General features: G+C 35.7%; 1 protein-coding gene across 2 annotated transcripts; it reads left to right on the top strand.

The window, feature by feature from the left end:
* Positions 1-156: 156 nt before the first annotated feature.
* LOC147073588 (double-stranded RNA-specific editase 1-like) lies at positions 157-19,887 on the top strand. Of its 2 annotated transcripts, none has more exons than XM_085944857.1 (8): positions 157-294; positions 4,301-4,374; positions 11,133-11,382; positions 12,149-12,364; positions 14,295-14,432; positions 15,602-15,738; positions 17,208-17,436; positions 18,194-19,887. In XM_085944857.1, exons 1-8 carry the CDS (start codon positions 273-275, stop codon positions 18,301-18,303), a joined length of 1,176 nt encoding a protein of 391 aa, XP_085800983.1. In that variant the 5' UTR covers positions 157-272; the 3' UTR covers positions 18,304-19,887. The 2 variants fall into 2 exon arrangements, with proteins under 2 accessions (XP_085800983.1, XP_085800982.1); XM_085944856.1 differs by having other exon boundaries at positions 12,146-12,364.
* Positions 19,888-20,928: the final 1,041 nt, after the last annotated feature.

The following is a 20,928-nucleotide window of genomic DNA, read 5'->3' as shown; positions in this document are numbered from 1 at the left end:
GCTCAAAATACTATTATAAGTTTCCCAAACTTATAATATTTTTAATTTAATGTATTCAATAAATTAAAATAAGCTATTTTCATACAAATCAATAATCGAAAACAGAGTAATAAAATATGACAACATTGGTCCATAGAGAATAGACAATTACCAAGCTAATCAAGCACCATAGTACCATAGATAACCATCTAGCTATCTAGCAGCTTTTTTGGCCGCCATTACGTTTCGTCATTGATTCAGCCGGCACCAAAAAATATTAAAACAGTTTGACCATGTACAATACAAGGAATTCGTGTGAGTATTTTAAAGCTAAGAGCTTTTAAAAACTTATTTTTATCGTAATCATGTATTCGTTAGCATTAAAGTTTTGTTTCACTCGCCTAATTAAAATTATAAGGCATCTATCTGCCTTCATGCGTTTTTTGGTTTAGGCGGCCTTCGATCTTTGCGTGAATGCGTAATATTAACATTGCTTCCATTAGGATTAGATAATTTTATTTATAAGATCACTTAACTGATCCATGCTTATTACATAGTTATCTTCGATTAATGAAGATGTGCGGTTTCCGAGGCCTTCATGAATATCTAATGTCATGTTGTGAACGAACGCAGTTGATTAATTATTGCAAAACGCCCGTGGAACCCAGGCTTGAACGTTTCAATTCTATCTAAGATTTGTTTGACAGGACTGCACTGACGTAAAAAAGTCCAGAATTAGCGTCACGAGTTTTTTTATACAATGAATCAGTATTTACTATCGAAAATATTGCAAACAACACTATGTCAATGTACGCTATACTAACTAAGCGTCAAAACAATATTTGTTTTAAACATACATGTAGTTTCGCGAATCACTCAGTCGCGAATCAAAATTATACATAGTTACACCAATGTAATCTTTTTTTGCCATCTATGGTTGAATGAAATATACATGGGCGTGGTAGGATAAGGTCCCAAAGGACTTCAATTTGAGGGGGGGTTTTCAAATTATTTTTTCTATATATTGTCTCGTGACAGTGGCGCATTCAGGATTTAATATTGGGGGGAGGCCAATGAGGAGAATGTTAATTAGTCCCATAGGCTCTTTTTCTTCTTCATATAATTATTTTTACATATTTTCACAATACACGGCGGTATATTTGTACAGTTTCTCCTAGTTTTTATTAAATCGTAGGCATAACGGCGGTAACCGTTGAGCGTGTCATCAGTGACCAGCGGATTGGAAGTGACTAACAGCGACCATGCTGGACATGTGCGCCTAGTATGCACATTACCCAAATATTATCGGCTGTGCTACCCGCTTGGTCTAGAGAACTACGATATTTATGCCGAATTCCACTGAAAAAAAATGTTCTTTGATTTACTCCACCACCACTAGTGGGTGTAGTCGTTCTTTTCACAGAATGTTTATCGTCGATTTTTGGTTTTTTATTATTGAAGTTCCGAAATATTAATTGAAAATGGACAAAAAAAGTATTAGTGCATTTAACTTACAAACCTACTCAACACAACACAGCCTAATTTCTCGTTTATCGGTCTTTTGTCTATTGCACTCGGTGTACCTACAACATGGCCTCCACATCCTGAAATGGGCCCTCAGGCTAGGATATGTGGCGGGCCCCCTACCTACTGCTAAGATTAAAGGCAGTGAAACACTACATTAACGTTTTTCAAATTGTGCTTTAGTTCAAATTAAGGATACTTATACAGTGAATTAATATAGACACATAATTGCACAATTCTATAATCTAAACTGTTCATGGCTATGAAGTATAATAGTGCCGCAGGCGACTTATTTTTACTATTAAAGCTAATTTATGATGTGTGTTTATCTCACTTATCTGGTCAATCCGACACGCCGGACCCCCCACAGCCCAGGCCCCCAGGCTAGAGCCCTGTCAGCCCTCCCCAGCCATGACCTACACCACTCCGGAATTCGGGTGGACACCGAGATTTTTTTGATAGTTTTATTAAGGATTGGGTTTCTAAAAAAACCCGACACCCGTGTTTTTATTTGTCTAAGCCCAATGTATAGTTTATTGGATTTCAATTTCAATGTTTAAAATCATTCTGATAATTTTCATGTTTGTGGGGTGCCACTTTGGCTGCTCACTCCTTCTGGTACCAAGGATGGTAGGGGCCAACGACACAATCGCACTCTTTATGAGGCTCCAGTCTGCCTCAATGAGGTCGGATTCAGATGTGTGCCACTTATAGATACGATCTAAACTATCTCATACAGCAGTTTCGAAGTCAATCTTTATTCTGCGGCCTCGGAGCTTCTCAACGTCGATTCGCTCGCGCTTTTTTTTTTGGATCATTTGTCCTGATGGTGAAATGCTGTTCCCTGGAGAATAAAATAATTCTTATTTTACGCTCTTTTACGACAGTTGCGTCTATATTAATGAACAATCACAACATAATATGTCAACACAATCAAATCGTTTCATTCTGTATTATCCTAACGGATTTTTCAATTGTTTATACCTATTCATTGGGAAGAATCCGGCAGTGGCTAAGGGTGGAGGTAGGCTGTTGAGATCCAACATAAATAGTGCACACTAACTTTGTCAGTTATTCTTGTTTTCATTGAACTAAGAATACAAATTACAGATGATGTTGGTTAGTTTTTAAAATTCAATTAAACCCTGCCTGAAGTAAACCATAATTAGATGAAAGAATATTTTTTTATCTAGATACTATGATTTGGTTAGGCAGGGTTTAATTAAATCTTAAAAACTAACCGACACCATCTGCAATTTGTATTATTAATTGAATGAAAGCAAATAGATATGACTGAAAAAGTGTGCACTATTTTTGTCGGATCACCCATAGTATATCAACACCATTATGGTTTGTTTTAGGCAGGGTTTAATTGATTGCGCCCATGTTGACCGAGTAGTCACGCATCGGATTATAATTTCAAGGGTCCCTAATTCTGGCAAATTTACATGTTTTTCAATGTGTGTGGACCCAGAGTATAATAGACCTAATTGGTTGATTCAGTGGTTAACATCCATTTCTCGTAAAAACAAAAAAAAAATCTCAGTAAAAGTCGGTTATGGGGAAGTCAGGGGCAAACACATTTGGAAAATAGCCGATATAATGGATTATTTGTTAGGTTGGGTTAGTTTAGGTTAGGTTTTCATTCTTGAAATTCATGAATTTTGCAAAATTGGCTATGACAATTAGCGCGGTTCCCACCTGGCTTCCCCATAAACGACTTGTACCAAAACCTCCACTCTGTGAATGCCAATATGATCTTAATATCAAACAAGGCAAAAAAAACAAAATGTGTTATAAAACAGTAAAAAAATAATAGTCATGTTGCATAGGTTTTATCTCCAGCTGACTTCTCATTCATGTTTAGTCGTTTTGATTTGAGTTTTGATACTGGAGAATATTATAAATCTTGTGGTTGTTTTGTGGAACTCTGAATAAGCTTTTTGATGTGTCGCAAACAATAATTCCACGGACAGTATACAGGCGGTCCCCGACTTACGTACATAATTGGTTCCTGAAAATGTGGAATTGGTAATACGGTATGGATGCCAAGACTACGGTCTCACAAACACGTACTGTCCACGTACCTCAGGATGGTATAAGTATGAGCTCCTGAGGTTCGTAATAGATTCTTGGGTTTCCACCGCGTGTACTTCCTTCTTTCCTCGACGTTTCGGGCTCATTGTAGATGCCATTATCAAGAGATATGTGTTATGATGAAGTGTAGTGTAGGTGTGTGAATGTAAATGTCGCTCTAAGAATGCCAAAAGGAATCTGATTAGCTAAGAGCAAACGTTGCTCAGAGTGATGTGTCACTCGTTACAACCAGGGATACCGGATCGAATATTGGATTTTGCTGACAGGGTCGGAAGTCATGACATTTTTAACCGTAACCATCATCCTTAATAATATTTTCATAATAGATTCTTGGGTTTCCACAATGTGTACTTCCTTCTTTCCTCAACGTTTCCTGAGGTTTGTTTACTCGGATATCACTTTCATTCTTGATATTTTTACCTTTGTAATACTTTAACGCTATTATAATTATTCTTCTATCAATAAAAAAATCATTCACCGTGTACCAACTTTAAATTTACTGGACGAAACCTACTCCGAATTTCCAATGAAACAACGGGATTTATTAATTTATATATTCTTCCGAATTCCGTTTTCAATTTAAATAACCTTCGAGCACAGTTAGCTATAAGTCTGACGGTTGTATTCTATAAGTATTTTGGTTGCTAATGATTCTTTAAATCGTGCTATCTTTATAATGGTTTAATTTTGTTAATTTCAGACTCTCGAAACCAAAACCAGGGCAATCAGGCACGCCACTACAACAGTCCCGGGACCTTTGTGGCTGCTTCACCGGTAAAATATCATTACGTCAATTTCATTAATTGCTCAATAATTAACATAGTCAAATTAGTTAGCCGGCAGGATTAAATGTATCAAAGGTACTGTGTTGACATTGCAAAGCATTTATGCAGTACTGGCCCAAGTACCTTAAAAATGAGGCAATGTTGGATGAGGATTCCTATGTTTTTTAAAACCTATCACAGACGTAGTAAATACTTCACTAAAAATGCAGCTAATTAATTTTTAATAGTTATGTATTCCTTTGAACATATTATAATTTAATTACTATTTATAATCTTTATGTACATGATCTATTTTTCATATATTATTTGTCAATCGTATCTTTTTTAAGAAGATATTCAGTGTTTATCTAATGTTAATTCATAATAATTTATAAAATGTGCTGTATCACTAATTGGTGTTACCATATATAAAAAATCTTTTACAACGTGTGTTTCGCTCACATGGTAAACTTTTACCGTTTACGTTAGAGTGGGCATCGAAATTCACATTCGAGTTTCAACACAATGAATACAGAAAGATCTCTTAATTGTTGTAATATATCTTAAATATAATATGAATTGAATGTCATGTGAACATAATATATATATATTATAATCAAGAAAAATTCGTAATTCTTTCTGCACTTAATGTGGCTGTAATTCGTAATTTGTTTAATTAACTCTTTGACTGCTCTGGAAGTTATATGGCACAACATTGAGTCCTGATACTTCATAATAGTTGCCTTAGTTGAATTTAGAAACATCTATGGAATAACAGATTTCATCAAAAATATTACTAAATCAGAAGATATTATAGTGTTTGAAAAATCAGTATTTGTTCAAAAATCACCATAAATCCGATGGCCTTGAGTTTCAAATTATAGCTAAATCCGCGTAGCCAGTAAGAACCAAGTATTTTGAACTGACCAAAGAATAATGGGCATGATCGACTAGATTGCATTCTGTGCCTATATTCACTTTTAACCATCAGACAGTATAACAGTGAAATATCGTCAAGTAATTTCAGTTATCTCTCTGTCAAAATGTGCTTAGTTAAATCCATGTTTTACATTTAAATCCATTTTTATAATCGAAATAACTTGTGTTTGAAAATTGTGTTTCTCACGCAAAAACTTGACATTCATTTTTAATCGATATTTTGTCAAAAATTTGTTTCGTGGTAACGTATGGTTTTAAAACGTCATAAGTCACAGCTAAATAAAACAAGCTTTTGATCACAAAAAGCGACATTGCGCTTTGAAGTATTGTTTTGCTACTGTCAACTATGCAACAAGCTCATTAGTTAGTAAACCATAACGTCAACAACTTTGCATCTGTCCCTTAATGGAATTAGTATTATATTGACACAATTACAGATGTAAATTTTTGCACATTTGCGAATTTAGTAAATGGGAAAAAAATATTTTATCTTACGATTCCTTGCAGTGAGACTGCGATAAATGCATTTCAAGACTTGCCTATTTGCCGTATAACAATCGAGCAGTCAAAAAGTTTATATCCAAGTGTAAAAAAACGGGTGCAAGGCATAGACTGACATCCTTTTACTTAAAATTTTTCTATATTATTCTTAATTACGTTATATTAACTAATATATAATTTTCATCAATCAAGCCATTCTGAAGGAGCGTTCCAGTTGTCTTTTTTTTTTTTTTTTAAACATTCATAATATTTAAAGTCCAGCCAAGGGTGACCCTTGTATGATTCAATCGCTAAAATAACCAATGTTCCAGAATAACCGATACATTATTGCCCACTTTTTATACATAGTTGGGTTGTATGCACAATGTCCTATAACTATATGCTTTAAAAATGCTAAAAGAAATAAGAGATACGTGTTCCTGAATGTTGGCCGTATAATGAATCACTAAGTGGATGAGTTCCGATTTTCGAAATAAATCAGAATCGCATTTTATCGATTTCAAAATCACATTTCCATTATGAAAATAAATGCATTCTATCAGGATCAATTTGATGTAGAATGTTCATTCCTTGTTTGAAACGAGGAAGCGCTTTTGACAAATCTTTTGAGGTTATTTTTTGTACGAGTAGTTCTTTACGATGGCCGAGCGGCTTATAATGTGTGCGTCCCAGTTTCGAATCATGGGTCTGGCAAAAATACACATTGCTTTCAATTTTTGTTTTGAGTCAGAGTGTTGAGCAAGTGTCCAACATCCATTTCTCGTTTAAACAAAAATCTGTTAACTAACAAAAATCCACTCTGTGGAGGAACACACGATCTTATTATGATCAGAAATGGTTTTACGCTACGGATGTCCATGACTTAAAATCGTTTTACATCCGGTCCGAATGTTTCCATCTCTAATTGTTTATTTTCGGATTTTTTTTATGAATAATATATATTTTATATGGACACATTACTTTTGCTCACATACTGCTTTTTCATTTTTTTAGTTTTCTTCCATAATAAATGTTCCAAATTGTACATTTTTGACGTGGAAAAATATTAAAGCTGCAACTTAATTGGTCACAAAGTTACGTTAAAAGATATCTGCTTCTGACCAAATGTGAAAAAAAGTTGATAAGGCAAAAAGATATATCTGCTTAAAATGTAAGATAAATAAAACTCCACTTTTTTAAAAAGAAATGATTTGAGGTTTGTGTTAAAATGCTAATTCCGCTTATTTTGATATAAAATACTTCTAAACTAACTCTTGTCAGGCCGATTTCAAAACTTTGTTTTTGCTCTTGTAAAATTGTGTAAACAGCAGTTGTAACCGTTTGCCATCACAGTACCGACATAATAATGGTATCCATATCATTTCACCTTTGATTTTCTCAAAACGTAAAACTGGATATACTCGGCACTAACCCATTGATATGTTAAAGATTAATTATTGAGTATGGAAGTTTCTTGGCATTTGATTTTTGCGATTGATCATTCTTAAGTCATCGGTGGCCGTTCTACGTGTACCTGTATATGCCCTGCCTTTGTTGTAATACATTTTAATGAGTGTTTTTTGGAGCTGTTTTTCTTTTTTTTGTTTATCTGTGATGATTTAAATTGAAATGCCTTTCCAGCAATCCGAATGCGGCGGCGTTTTGAAGATTCCCTTCCCTCCCGCTCCCCCGTCAGGTTTGTGTTTCGCTCTGCCGACGCCGTGGCGCTCGATGAGACTTTCTCCAATCGGACGAGTTGTCAGCTTTTCCGCTGCGGCAAAGCTACGCTCGTCCGTTCGGGGAGTCACAATACAGTTTTTTAGAAAACATAGCTTATCTATTACACCGTGACACTTAAACTGCATAATCGTTATTGAATATCTGCGAATTGTTTATCTAATATAAAGAAATCAATATAAATTTAAATTGTAAAGCATTCAACACTTTTCTCATTATAAGACATGTTGCAAAATTATGTTTGCTATCGTATAAGCGCAGTAAAAAATCAATTAACTGGACTTTAAAAGCAATTGAATTAATCCAAATCATAATATTATCTCATGATCTTTTCTGAGTACCTACTACACTCTGAATTATAAAACAGTATATTGACAAATATATAGCATAACTAGAATTCTATAGCTAGGCTATATCTACTGTTAGCTAGCTGTCTGCTTGTGAGTATGTATGGTATCTACACAGCTGATTTAGCCAGTAGCTTTCAATTTGAATGTCGAGGCGCATGTGTACCGTGCCACCGCAATTAGAAGGCATCGTTGGTTCAGTGGTAGAATGCCATTATTTTTATGATGATAGTAAGCAATCTATAGGAGTGGGCCATGATAGGGACAAGTTGGAATAGAAACAATTCTGTCTATTGGGCCACACTACCAGTTATCTGTCATGTTTGATTGACTAATATAAAAGATGTACAAGTTACGACAGGTATTTGCTGTTTTGTCTTTCTGCAGGCATTATCAATGAACAGAAAAGTCTTTATTTTAGCTCAGGATATTACGAGTCCGGTTAATGTGTTTTTTTGCTGTGCGCAGTATATTTACGAAGCTAGATGCTTTTATGAAACGGTGTATTGCAAAGTCGGCTGTCGCGGCGTGGTTCGCAGAGTGAAGCACTCAGGAGATGGGCAATGTGTGTTGTCAGGCGATGTCCTGGCCGACAGTCAATGCCGTCTCGTAAGACAACATGATACTCAATCTCTCTGCTCTGTTGTGCATATATGCGTTTCAATGCGTCGAAATAAATCGTCTCCGCAATGCCGGGAAAACGTCGAAACGAACCCTGCGACGGAAACTGCGTCGCGTCACTGCCGCGTTTAACGCAACCAAAATAACCAATCTCTAATTCACTTCTGTCCATGGAACATGGCTTTCGTTACTTGTTATTTTGCCTTTTGTATTTATCATCAGTAATGAAATGAGAATTCACTTTACAAGTACAGTAACTTTGTTAAATGTGGTCGACGACGGATGAAAGATGCAATTTAGGTTTCAGTTTTCGTTTCAAAGTTTTCCCGACGTACCTCGTAAGAGGATATTTCGACGCAAGCGTTATATACTCTGACAGTAAAGTGCATAACTATCGATTTGATTGTCACTGTTTCAACTCCCATCGGGGCATAATCTGATTATAACACCAGCTCCGATATGTGATTCTAGACTTGGTCTTTCATTATATTAATATAAATTTACTTCATCAAGATATAGCCAGAGAAAAAAACCTTATCAAAGTTCAGATAAACAATTTCGTTGCAGCTAATTTGTACTCCTGAAATCATGCATCGATACTTGATCAAATATAATTTATTAAATATCTTTTCAAAGTCAAAATACAGACATTAATAAATACATTTGTTACGTTCATTCGATGAAGTTAAAATGTCCCCATGGTAGATGCAGATTAGTAAGTGGCACTCTTGTTGTATAGTTGTGTACCTAATGTCCCTCTGATGTGGAGTTGTGACCAAAGGACCCTGGCCCGTTGCAATTGGGGACCATGTCCTTCGTAGACAAAGGTAAATTTGTTTCTTTTCATAAAGACAACACATTCAACCGCGTAGGGATGGCTCCCGACGATGTGCGGATCTGCTCGAATATCTGAAAAGATAAGGAAAGGGTTTTGGCAATAAATATTATACAGTCTCCATTTTCTCCTGCGTAGAATTCACAGCGGTAACATTGTCGATATTCCTACGAATCCACGCATCGTCTGAAGCTGACATTGTACACAGTCACAATCTATTTGAAATTTCAATGTATGTTTATAATCTATTAATAAGTGATTTGGTAATTTTTTTGAATTATTGTTTGTTTTATCCACGAAAGGAAGCCGCGACTATTTTCACTTGATATTGTTGAAATAATTGAGGTACGGGAATGATTAAAAGAGCACTAGTGAAACTTAAGTAAACCAATGAGTTAGGAACAATTTTCATATTACTTCATATTTATCAGTGGCGAAGGGTGGAGGTAGGCTGTTAAGATCCGCCATAAATAGTGCACATTAAACTTTTTCAGACATACATATTTGTTTTCATTGAAATAAGACTACAATTTACAGAAAATGTTGGTTAGTTTTGAAAATTCAATTAAACCCTGAGAAACCAAGTCACAATAGATAATAGTCAAAAAATATGGGTATCTATAAAATATCTAAAATTATGCAATTAAATCATACATAACTTTGAATATTCAATAGATAAAATAATATTTTTTATTTATTTTAGTTTGGTATAAAAAAATAAACCAACAATATGTGTAATATGTATTTTTAATCCAACGAAAACAAATAACTATGAATGAAAAAGTGTGCACAATTTTGTCGTATCGCCCAAATTAGACCAAAACTATTATGGTTTCGTTTAGGCAGGGTTTAATTGATTTTTAAAAACTAACTAACACGATCTGTAAATTGTAGTCTTAGTTCAATGAAAACAAATACATATGACTAACAAAGTTTAGTGTGAACTATTTATAGCGAATCTTAACAGCCTACCTCCACCCTTCGCCACTGATATTTATACATGTAACTGTTTTGTGTGAAAAGTTATAAGCATTTTATTCCTAACATTGGATGACATTCCATCCTGTGTATAAAATGTTACTATGTAATATTTTTTCATGGCGTGCGAATAATGTATCGTTGAGAACCGGATATCATTTATAGAATGTTGAAAACAGCTATGTAGAAGTTAACTTTGAAGTTGATTTACTCAACTTGATTACTTGTGCACTTGGATCATTTTGGTATGATATCCGTGTATGGCCTGAATATGTTGGTAAGTCTGAAAACATTAATGCTCAGGGCAGCTATTTGTATGGTTGGTATTACCTACCACCTTACAATTAGCTGCCCTGAGAATTGATCATTTTAGATTTATTAACGCCGTTTCATGCCGTTTACGGATATATTGATATAAAGCTGTTATTCGTTGTCAAATACCGCCGTAAAATAATCAAAAAAACACAATCAACTAAATGTAATTTACTATCTATGTATGTAACTAATCAACAGGTCAATTAAATTTCCTTCCTGTGTCTACCATAGTCGAAATAATTTGAGGAAAAATAATTATAATACAACAGGTAAACATATTAATTATTGTAAACAATAGTAAAACTGACAAACGGAGAATTATTTTTAGTAAATTTAATGAAATCCTCTCTTTGTTGTCTAAAGAAATGTGTTTTTGCAGTTGCCGGTAGCCACTTTCTTCTCCATGTCACAATTTAATTATAGTATAAATTCTGGTGGTAAAAAGCGGGTTTTTCCCCGTCCAGTGGACGCGGCAGCCACGACCTGTAAAATGTTAAATATCGTGAATGTGCGCAGAAAGTGGAGGTGGCGACTGCGCAGCAAGGCTATCAGACTCAGCAGAGCCAAAACCAGAGTCTGGAGACCACACCCGTTCACCAGACAGCACAGCAGGCTTGGCAGCAGCAAGAGGCGGTTGAAGCCGCTCAGGCACAGGCAGCCGAGGCTGCGATGACTGAAGTCAAGGACGAAACCTTCACCAATGCGGCTGACGAGTCCATTGACCTGGATGAAAATGGCAAGCCCAAGAAGAAGTGGCTCAAAAAAGGTGAATTGTACCCGTCTTGTGGGCTGTTTTTTTTTCTTTACTGATTCACATTTTTCCTGTTTTTGTCTTGAGGTTATTATAAAATGGATGATAATTTTATATGAAAAAGCGCTTAAAAGTCTTATACACCGTTTACACGTGCATGGATCTACTGCTGACAGTACGTATTATCGTGGCCATAAGCAAGTTGCAAGATTGCATTCATGAATCAAAAAAGTTTGGAAGTTTCTGAACTTTCACGCGACAGTTGGATTTGTTCGATATCTGCGCCTGCGCAGTAAAACGATAGTGGCGAACCTGCCGGCAAAAAACGAACTACACCGCGCAGACTCATTTTGAGGTTAACCGATTTTACCTGTCAAATAGTGCTATAAAATGACAACATCGCGTCTCGCTTACTCATGAAGAATGAGATTGGCGAGGCATTCATCACTTTGCACGTACGTGTACAGGCGCTATTATGTTTTAGAAACAATAGTTTTTATGTTCCATGTAAAAGCGGAAAGGCATTTTAGTGGTTAATAAATTTGCTAGATACCTCTGGTAGTATTCACTTTGAATGATTCACAAGTTAAAGTAAACATTTAATGTTAAATAAGCATTTTCTATTGAGTCTTTGCCACTAGGTCTGATGATAGATGATGATACTATTATTTAAAAACTATTTTTTTTTGTATTCGCATCTGAATTGAAGCTATAGATTAGTATTAGACAGAGCATTAAAATAATGAGTTGCATATGTGATGGAAATGTTGAATGTTAGCAGGCTTCAAGGTATCGATGCGTGAGAAGCGCCGCCGCCAGAATAAGCAGCTTCGACGCCTGCTCACTCCCAAGAACGCTCTGATGGTGTTAAATGAGCTGGCTCCCGGCTCCCAGCATGAGTGCACCGTCACAGCAGAGGGCGACGCTTACGGTGCGCCTGTCTCTAAGCAGTATGTCGCCGTGCTCAGCGTCAACGGCGTCGATTACAAGGGAATGGGTAAGTCGCATTTATTCATATACATCTCGCGTCTTCTTCCAAGCATGAATCACAGTGCTTTGAGCCAATATAAGTAGAAGACGTGTTAACCTATTTTTATTATAAAGAGCTATAAATTTTTCCATGTCTTTGTCCTTTATTGCTAGCTCTCGGGTCAGACCATTTTCATTCAGCCCAGTCAGTCAAAATGTAAACGTAGCCCACACTAACTAGTACAGCTCATTAGCAAATGATGACAAATCACTGCGCAAATCTGAAAGCCTCGATGAAATCGCACCAAACGGTGACAGATTGAAAAACATTGCTGGCACATGTTCTGTGATACTCTGATGCTTCAAAATCAAATTACATTTATATCCTATTGGCATGAAAACGTCTTTAATTTTTGTTATTGTAAAACGGTGCGAGAAGAGTGACTTGGTCGTTCGCAGTCGATTCAGTGGTCGCCTGCACAGTCGCAAGACAATATAAATTCTAAATCATTGGTTTCCGTTGATGATGTAATCTGCGTGTTCAAATCATCAAAATTCAAAATGAAAAGTAGCTCCTAAGTCTGCAAAGGTTGAACACCTGTGCTGTAACTGATAAAACATTGTAAAATTAGACAAATTATCATATTCTCAACATGTGTCGCCCAGTGGCATTCGCTGATTTTTGAAATAAGGCTGACAATTTGAACAATTTCTCAGGAGAGGGCTGTGACAGTACCTCGTTGCCTAAATAAGTGGGCACACGTTTGTAACCTTTTTCGAGATACAGGATATTAGGTATTAAGTGAAAACACAGTACCTATTTCAAATTTTCAAGGTGTCCGTGACAAAAAAAAATATTCTATGGTGCTCTAGCTAGGTGGACATGATCATGGTGCAAGGTATAGACTTACCGTTATGTTATTATCATGGTTGCAAATCCCTTAGTGGCAATTTGCGGAACCACGGATCCCCCCACACTTAGTATATTTCTATGCCTCCAAACCCGCATATACCACTATAAAATCGCAGGCAAGACGTGATGGTTCTAGAATATCTGTAAATGCTGGATAATGAAAGTCAGTTTAGTTTTCAACACTAAACACACATAAACTCTCGGCTCCTTAGAGAGACAGAGATGGATCACTATTATAAAGAGAGAAAGCACATCATCAATTAGCTACCCTTCGTAAATAACTACATTGCTGAACAATATTTGTATGTAGTCACTTAAAGTCTAGGTTCACTCTAACGCAGCGATACTCAACCTGCAGCCCGCGGGCCGCATGCGGCCCTTTAAGCTTTTATGTGCGGCCCGAAACACATTTATTATCAGGAATTTCGTATATCTTGAGATTCGTTTCGACTTTGACGCACAGATAGTGCACAACAGCGCACAATTAATTTAAAAAACACGCATAATTTTTAAAATCTCAAAAATGTTTTGTAAAAAAGGGGGGATTTCATGATTTTTTTCGTCACACCAGTAGTGATGCGGCCCGCGTTACTTTACAAATATATGTATTTGGCCCGAAGAAAAAAAAGGTTGAGTATCATTGCTCTAACGTATAAGACTACATACTTATTTATATTATTAGTACTGCTTCATGAACCTCATGCTAACGAAATGTATAATCAGTTATTAGTTTTATATTTTTGTCTTTGTATCACTATATGTCCAGTGTCACCATCATAATAATGCATCAGCAGGGTTTGTAAGCCCATCTGATATTGATTGATAAATTGATCTACATAATACTAGGCCCTGTTAATTTTATGGATTTGTAATTAGCAGTCACTCTCACAGACCGACAATAGTACAAAATAATACTGTCATAAAAATGAAGCATGCGAAAAAAATGGTTTCGGAGGCTTAGTCCTAAAATATTCTTAATTTTTGGCACATTGATATTTACAGTACAGTATTATTTTTGACAGCAATCAATTAATTTGTTGTTCAGGTTCAACAAAATTGCTGGCGAAGAACAGCGCCGCTGAGAATGTCATCCGTGACATGATTATCAAACAGATGGGGGGTATCCCTATCACAGATCCTCAGGCGACCACTCCTGAACCCCCACAGCCTGACGAGAAAATGGGTAAGCTCCAACATGTTAAAGAAAAACTGTCTCTTAAAGAGATATAACACTAATATATGAATGTGATAGGATACTTAAAGTCAATTCTCCATGTAAATGTAATGAAAGTTTGTCGTCTCCAATCAAATCGAGTCTTAAGCTGGATCGCACATTTAAGCTTTCGAGTGCAACACTTCGAAAATATGTTGATGTGATTTTTTTCGTATCTGGAAACTTGTACGTATGCAGTTCGCCGTATCACACTTCACCGTGAAATGTTGTATCGGAAATATATGGCCGTATAAAGGACCGTCCAACCTCTTTGGGTCGTATAGTACTGACATACAATTCATGTTTAAATAAAACACGGTTTTTGTCAGTTTACACTTTACACTGACAAGAACCAGCAGCAAACAAATTTAGAAAATAGCCCATATACTGGATTATTTGTTGGGTTAGGTAAGGTTTTCATTCTTGAATTTATGAATTTTACCATAATCAGCTATGTAAATTGAATTAATATTCGTATTGAATCTAATATGTCTTTCCGATAGAGAGCTCACGGTGAAATGTTATACATACAATTTACATGTACTTAACCGATTTTTTTTGGTATTCTCAAAACACACGTAATTTAATGTACCTCCGCACATAGCTTGACTGCGACATTTTAGTTTGAAAAACACAGCTGGTGTCGCAAGCAACAAATTCCACTCGACATATGGCACGGGTATAATACTAAAATGTCGCTTTGGCACGTGTGCAGGACCAGATTTTTCAGCTAGCTGTCCCGGCATGGCCTAGCCTATGCGCACAGATGTAAGTTGCAACATTACGCCTTGTTTTGATTTATGACTATATATATCCCAATCGAGACGATTTTCAATGTGCGATTGGGCTAAGATGTATTTGTCAAAGCTAAACGCTTTCAGTCAATGTTGAACCAGCCTAAAAGTTTTTTTTAATGCAACAAAGCTTCATTGTTCTGTAATTGGGCCTCGTGGCCATTTGTAGTGTTGGATATAAAAAAGACAATATGCGAACATTATAATATTCAAAAGGCGTAACAAATATAAATTGAGACCTCTCATATTTACCTGTATCGTTTATATTAACTGTAAAACCCCATTTATTCAATTAATTTTCAATGTATCAATGTAAATTTATATTTTTTGCCATTGATATTTCAGACACCGAAGAGGAGAAGACCAACGAGTCCGAGCCATCGTTCCCTATGATCCAGCTGGCCTCTTATGCCCTTCATAAGTTGTTTGCTGAGTGGCAGACAGAGGGATTCAAGGTTCCCCAACTCGGGACAGCTAATAAGGTTTGTTAATTCTTACGTGGTGCAACAGCTCATACTTTGAGACGTAACATTGTTGTGTATATAAGAAACTAAATCACATCTTCTCCGAAGCATAATATCGTCACGGGTCTGCAATAAATAATTTATTAAACTTTGCATAATACGGAAAGACCAAAATATGGATTCCGCAATAATCTAATTACACATAATATGTACCTAGATACAGACAACTAATAATATGAGGTGCGGCAGGTTGGAGAACTCTAATAATAACTAAATAATAACTCAGTTTTTTTCAAAATAGGTTTTATTGCATAATAACATTGAAGATTACTAAAAACACGTATCCAAAGGATGTAAGCTGCAAATGCAGATTTATTATCTAAATTTAGCTAACAATTAGGGAAAAAAAAGAAGGAAGTGACATGGAAAAAACAACTTAACCATCATTTCTGTAGTTTTTTTATTTTAATAAACTCAATAACCAATATCAGATTAAGAATATAAAAACCAAATTATTAACACTATACGGTCCGCGAATTTTTTGCAACTAAACTAAATGTATCAAAATGCTCGTGCATTGGTCAAAATGTACATATATTATCTATGGTCAAAATAGATGATCGCGCTCCGGTGCTATTTTTTGCAACTAATCAAACTAAACAAATGTCATTGATTATAATATAAAAATATACCAATCAATATGTAACTGCAATGACTTTCATATCTATTTACTATGCGCAAAAAAAATCAAGAACTATAATATGATAACGGAAGAATTTTATTGAAAAGTATTTTCGTGATTTGATTCGTGCTTGGTCGATTGAATGTTTGTGATAGTTTGTTGACACTTGATAGCTAACCTCAAAATGGACATTCAGTTGAATACTTTAATTCATAATTACAAAACCAAACCTAACCTAACCTAATAATAATAATATTATAGTATGTCCAATTATAACTAATAAAACCATCCGTATTAAATTTACTTTTTCTTATGTCATGTTGACAGTTCAAGAATTCCATACCCTGGCGAATTCATGTACCCAGCAGAAAATTTACCTAATTCATGAATAAGGCAACAGGCTTGACTGTTACATGAATTAGCCAAAATTTTGGCCATTTCATGTAATAGTCAATTTCGCACATTCGGTGTAACATATATAAAAGGCAAATTCCTTTCTGCGATATTGCTTTGAGTATGACTTAGTGCAGTTTCGCACGCAGAATTTTGTGAATATAGCCTGAGAATGAGAGAAGCAATCCATTCAGTGCCTTTTCTCTGAATAGGTATATGTCTTTTTGACTTATAACATAAATTATCTTCGCCACTTTTATAGATCTAACAGTGTGTGTTTTTGTAGATTATAGAGCGTACTCTTAATAAGATTACCTCATCATTAAGTCAAAACAGCAAAATTTTGACTTAGTGCTTTTTCGCAGAATACCCACGATATTTTCTAAAATTACCATTATTGTCGAATAAACAGCCAGAGAGCATTGCTGGAGGAGTGGTGCCGGCTGTTCCGGCCAACCCCCCGAAGCCAAAGAAGACACCCACCCTACCACCGAGCGCGGAGCACCTGCATCCTTGCATGCTTCTGAGCCAGATGCGGGCGGGGCTAGAGTACGTCTTCCTTGCCAGCGAGGGTGTCAAACCCAACTCCCAGTTGTTCACAATGGGAGTCAACGTTGATGGCACCACTTACATCGGGAAAGGTGGGTTTGCAATCTCAGGATCTGCACGTTGGAGTCATTCAATATATCAGTGATTACTACTCAATAAAAAATATGGATAACATTAGACATTGACACACGACCCCAACTCAGAAATGACAACATGCTGTATTCACTCCCATGCACACAGATGTGGCTCAATTCAATACAGTCAAACACTTAACTGTCGATATACTCAAGCTGGAAATATTAGCCAACGTAACAAGTGTTTTTGTACATACTGGCAAATTTATAAATAACAAATCAGCGGAAATATTGGGTGTATTTATCAATTAGAAATATGTATACCAATGCAGTGTTTCAATAATTGTTAGAAGTATATTTCTTAGGTGAAATGTCTTTCATTATACAGTAAAACCCCGTTAATATGAAACAATTAATTTGAAATTCGCTGTAATTCTAAATATTTTCCAAAATTCAAAAAATTTATTGATGAATGAACCATAATATGTAGTCAATATTAATCTGAAAGAAATTGTATAGGAAACGGAAATGGAAACAATGTCACAAAATAACAAAAAAACTTTTTTTTTTCAAAAATTCGCTGTTTTTTTTTTGCCACACATTTTGTAATTTCGTAATTCGATACTTTTTTGATTTTCTGTACCATCGATTCCAAATTAAAGGGGCCGTTTTACTGTAATCGTCGTTATTACGATTTTTGCTCTTTCTCTGCATGATTTGAGGGCGCTGCTGTCATGTATTAACATCCGTTAACTTGTTATGTTTCTATTTGCAGCCACAAGCAAGAAGGAAGGTCGCAGGCTGGCGGCTAAGAAAGCCTGCGAAGAAGTCTTCGCGATTGTATACCCCGAAGACGACAAGCACCTACCCATCGAAGAGCTTTAAATTAAAATTCCAATTTTTTTTATACTTCACGTCTTGACTTAATTGGCTGTAATTGATTTTATTATATTAACCAGCGCATATATTCTATACACAAGACTGCTATTCGGCAGCTATCGAGGGTAGTTTTTCATTTCAGATTTTTGTATCGAAGTATTAGCACTTATTGTAACACTTACGATAAGTTAGCCATCTAAACAGTCAAAACTGTCTATTTATTTCGCTCTAAAATTTAACACAGCCAAGAGAGGTGCTGTTAAAACATAGCACTTATTGTTACAATAAGTGCTAATACTTCTATGGGCTGGACACATAGCTCGAAGAAGAGACAATCGTTGGACAAATTTAGTCATCCAGTGGTATCCAAGTGGTACAAAACGTCCGCAAGGTAGACCTGGAGGGCGCTGAATCGATGAAATGATTAAAGTTCTGCGGAAGTACGTGGCAACGCAACCCACAGGACCGAGAGAAGTGGAAGCAGCTTGAAGAGGCCTTCATCCAGCAGTGGATAGATTCAGGCTGATGATGATGACTTAGATACAAAAAATGAAAAACTACCCCCGATAGCGGCTTATAGCACTTAGCTATAGTCTTTTGTATAGAATAGATGCGCTAGATCTTAAAGATATCTAACGTTTTGTCAGGTTATTAACACTCATTACGACATATAGATTTGCTGTCGGCAATACTCACAGGTGCGTCAGTGAATGCTTCCTGCTGTGCACATTTTAAAATTGCACATGCAGATAAAAAATCAATTCGTCGCCATCTGACTACCTATTGTCACGAAAGTTTGACGACACTAAATCTATGCATTTGTAAAGGTCCTATTACACCTTTTCTTTCTTTCATAAAACGGTCAATGTGCGTGTCGTGAATTTGTCAGGAATATTGTACCTTATTTGTATTGATATATTTTTTTTATTCTATTTTAAGTATCAGTCATCTTAATATTTTTGTTAAGTGGATGTCCGCGTAGTGAAATTAATAATAGTGTAGGTAGTTCATGGGTACTACTTATTTCTTTATGCAAGCAAAAGGTAAATTACGGCAAGTCCATATTGCCAACTTTACATAAGGGATAAATTTACAAATTTTTTATGATTTTAAAATTTGGTATTTGTTGGTGAGAAAAATTATAGTAGGTACCGACGTTTTTTGTATTCTTTTTAGTATTAAAATATTTTAATCATTTTTCTTTGTTATTAAAGATATTATAAGTTATTACTATAAGTTTCACCAAATTTGGACTTACCGTAGTTTCCTCTTGCAGAATAGTTTCATGCCTGCGAAACTGCCTGTGCAGAAACCCAATAGGAATAGATGAATAATTGTTCAAATTCAGTTTGTACAAATTGATTTTTGGCCATACTGACAATGTATTCGCCGAATGCCTTGAAAATCTGAGTTACGGATAAATTTTATTGAAGTTCACTACATAAATACTAAATAAATTATTATCTACGTAAACTGTGACAAATTCATTCATAAAACGTTTTAGATAAAGACATGTTATCTTGAAGAAATCTATTTATTTTAGTAGGTTATTAATGTTCCGTATACAATAAAACTGAAATAACTGCATAATCATAGTTTGAATTGTTATTGTACCCACCGCCTTTGACATCATCGGCAATACAGACCAATCCGGGTCATAGCCACAACATTTCCACTCTCCTCTGTTTGCCAAAAGCTCCCTACGCTACGCTGCCAGAATCACTGCTGACCAATTAATTACCACATCTAATCCTTTCAACGCGGACGGCACATCTGTTGTGTCCTCATTAGGGGCCATTGGATATAATTAGCATGTTATTAAAATGTGGTAATTAAATGCTCCGCAGTGAAGAACGTAAATATCATGTTAATTATATCTAATGGCCAACTAATGCAAACGCGCCAGTCACGTTGTCAGCACTAAATGAGTTAACCTCCCTTGTGAGGGCCTTGTGGATTCCACAATACTGGATTGTTTTGATATGGTTCGATGTGAGCTAAACATTTTCTTCCGACTACTCCATTACAAATTGTTAGTCTATTACATGAACACAACGTACATACTACACGAATGCACCGCGCTCGCCTTTGTGTTCAGGAAAAAACTGATGGCGTTCGGAATGCATTCTGTGGTTCGTGAACTGCACACATGGAGCACGCGAATATGTTTGCAATCCAGTGTTCTGAGATATGTATATTATGTAATATACATATTATTCTTACTTCAACTGCAGACATGGCGACATCTGTCCTTTAGGAAGTGGTACAGAATATGAAGAAAAGAAGAGATAAGGAAGGGAATGAAATTAAAGAAAAGTAAATTATTAATTAAATATTTAATTTGTCAAATATATGAACACGTTATATACAAATATTTGAAACATAAATTATTATTTTTAATTAAAGGTGAGTGTAAAGGCTCGTCCTGACCAGAAACTTGTGTTGTCAACCTCATAAAATTTAACGATAATTATCATATTTTATTGGACCATAAATTACATTAATCGTTTGTTGAACTAAGTTGACAAATGTTGGGGTTGACAACATCGTCCTCACTGAAAGAAACTTGTGGCGACATTATAAAATGAGGTCAGCCATCATAAAAATAATCACTTTAGTCCATAAGTTTTA

The sequence above is a fragment of the Rhyacophila brunnea genome, unplaced genomic scaffold (assembly GCF_057557595.1).
Source record: "Rhyacophila brunnea isolate RB1 unplaced genomic scaffold, BYU_Rbru_1.0 scaffold_17, whole genome shotgun sequence".
In the NCBI taxonomy this organism is placed as follows: Eukaryota; Metazoa; Arthropoda; class Insecta; order Trichoptera; family Rhyacophilidae; genus Rhyacophila; species Rhyacophila brunnea.
The sequence above is the reverse complement of the archived record's forward strand: the minus strand, read 5'-3'. Positions and strand labels throughout refer to the sequence as shown.